At 41.2% G+C, this 888-nt stretch overlaps 1 protein-coding gene across 1 annotated transcript in view; it reads left to right on the top strand.

Moving 5' to 3' along the window:
• LOC119593004 (kinesin-like protein KIF3A) overlaps nucleotides 1–888 on the top strand; it is a gene marked incomplete in the record, with an annotated part of 23998 nt that overhangs the window by 11924 nt on the left and 11186 nt on the right. The window contains 2 exon segments of the mRNA XM_037941894.1: nucleotides 202–382; nucleotides 633–869. Coding sequence (XP_037797822.1) covers nucleotides 202–382; nucleotides 633–869 — 418 coding nt within the window.

Here is an 888-nt window from a genome sequence, read left to right as displayed (position 1 = left end):
TTTCCAAGCAAGAGCATACATCTTGCATCAGTTATTTCCTTATTCTGAAGTATACAAGTGGCAGTGACTCACCCCAAAATTAGGTTCAGCCTTGATTTTATACTATACGCTTACCTCACTTCCTCTCGAAGAATATAACTGATTCATTTAGTTAGACCACTTTGTTTTAAGAAAATGAAGTTAAAACGACCTTTTTTCCAGGAAAGAGCAGGAAGCCTTGAAGCAGAGGTTACAAGGACTAGAACGCAAAATTCTCGTTGGTGGCGAAAATTTGTTAGAGAAAGCAGAGGAGCAGGAGAGACTCTTGGAAGAATCAGCCAAGGAGCTTGAGGAGAGGCGGCGGCATGAAGAACAGCTCCGACATGCCATCACGCAAAAAGAGGTAAGGGATCGTTCGTGTGCATGCAGGTGTGAGTGATAAGGATGAGTAAGATGTGCTAAAGATAAATTTTAGATATTATGTAGCATTTTATATACTAGGAGACAATAGAATGTGTCTATTGATGAAGGGGTCTAAATGCAACTTTAATCACATGATATTTAAATGAAGGGAGTAACATGTTTCAGTGAAGATCCATGAGTATTACCTGTTGGTTTCCAGATAATAATGCCATTTTTCTTAACCAATACAGGCAGAGAGAATTGACCTAGAAGAAAGGTATACCACCTTACAAGAAGAGAATGCTGGCAAGACCAGAAAGCTTAAAAAGGTGTGGACTCTCCTGATGGCTGCCAAGTCAGAACTGGGGGATATGCAGGCAGAACACCAACGGGAAATGGAGGCTCTTCTGGAGTCTGTGCGGCACCTATCTCGGGAACACAAGTTACATCAGCTGATCATTGATTCTTTCATTCCGTTGGAGTATCAGGTAACCATTTTTGGATAGG

Source organism: Penaeus monodon, chromosome 31 (genome assembly GCF_015228065.2).
Source record: "Penaeus monodon isolate SGIC_2016 chromosome 31, NSTDA_Pmon_1, whole genome shotgun sequence".
Lineage (NCBI taxonomy): Eukaryota > Metazoa > Arthropoda > Malacostraca > Decapoda > Penaeidae > Penaeus > Penaeus monodon.
Note: the sequence above shows the minus strand (reverse complement) of the source record. Positions and strands in the feature narration are given on the sequence as shown.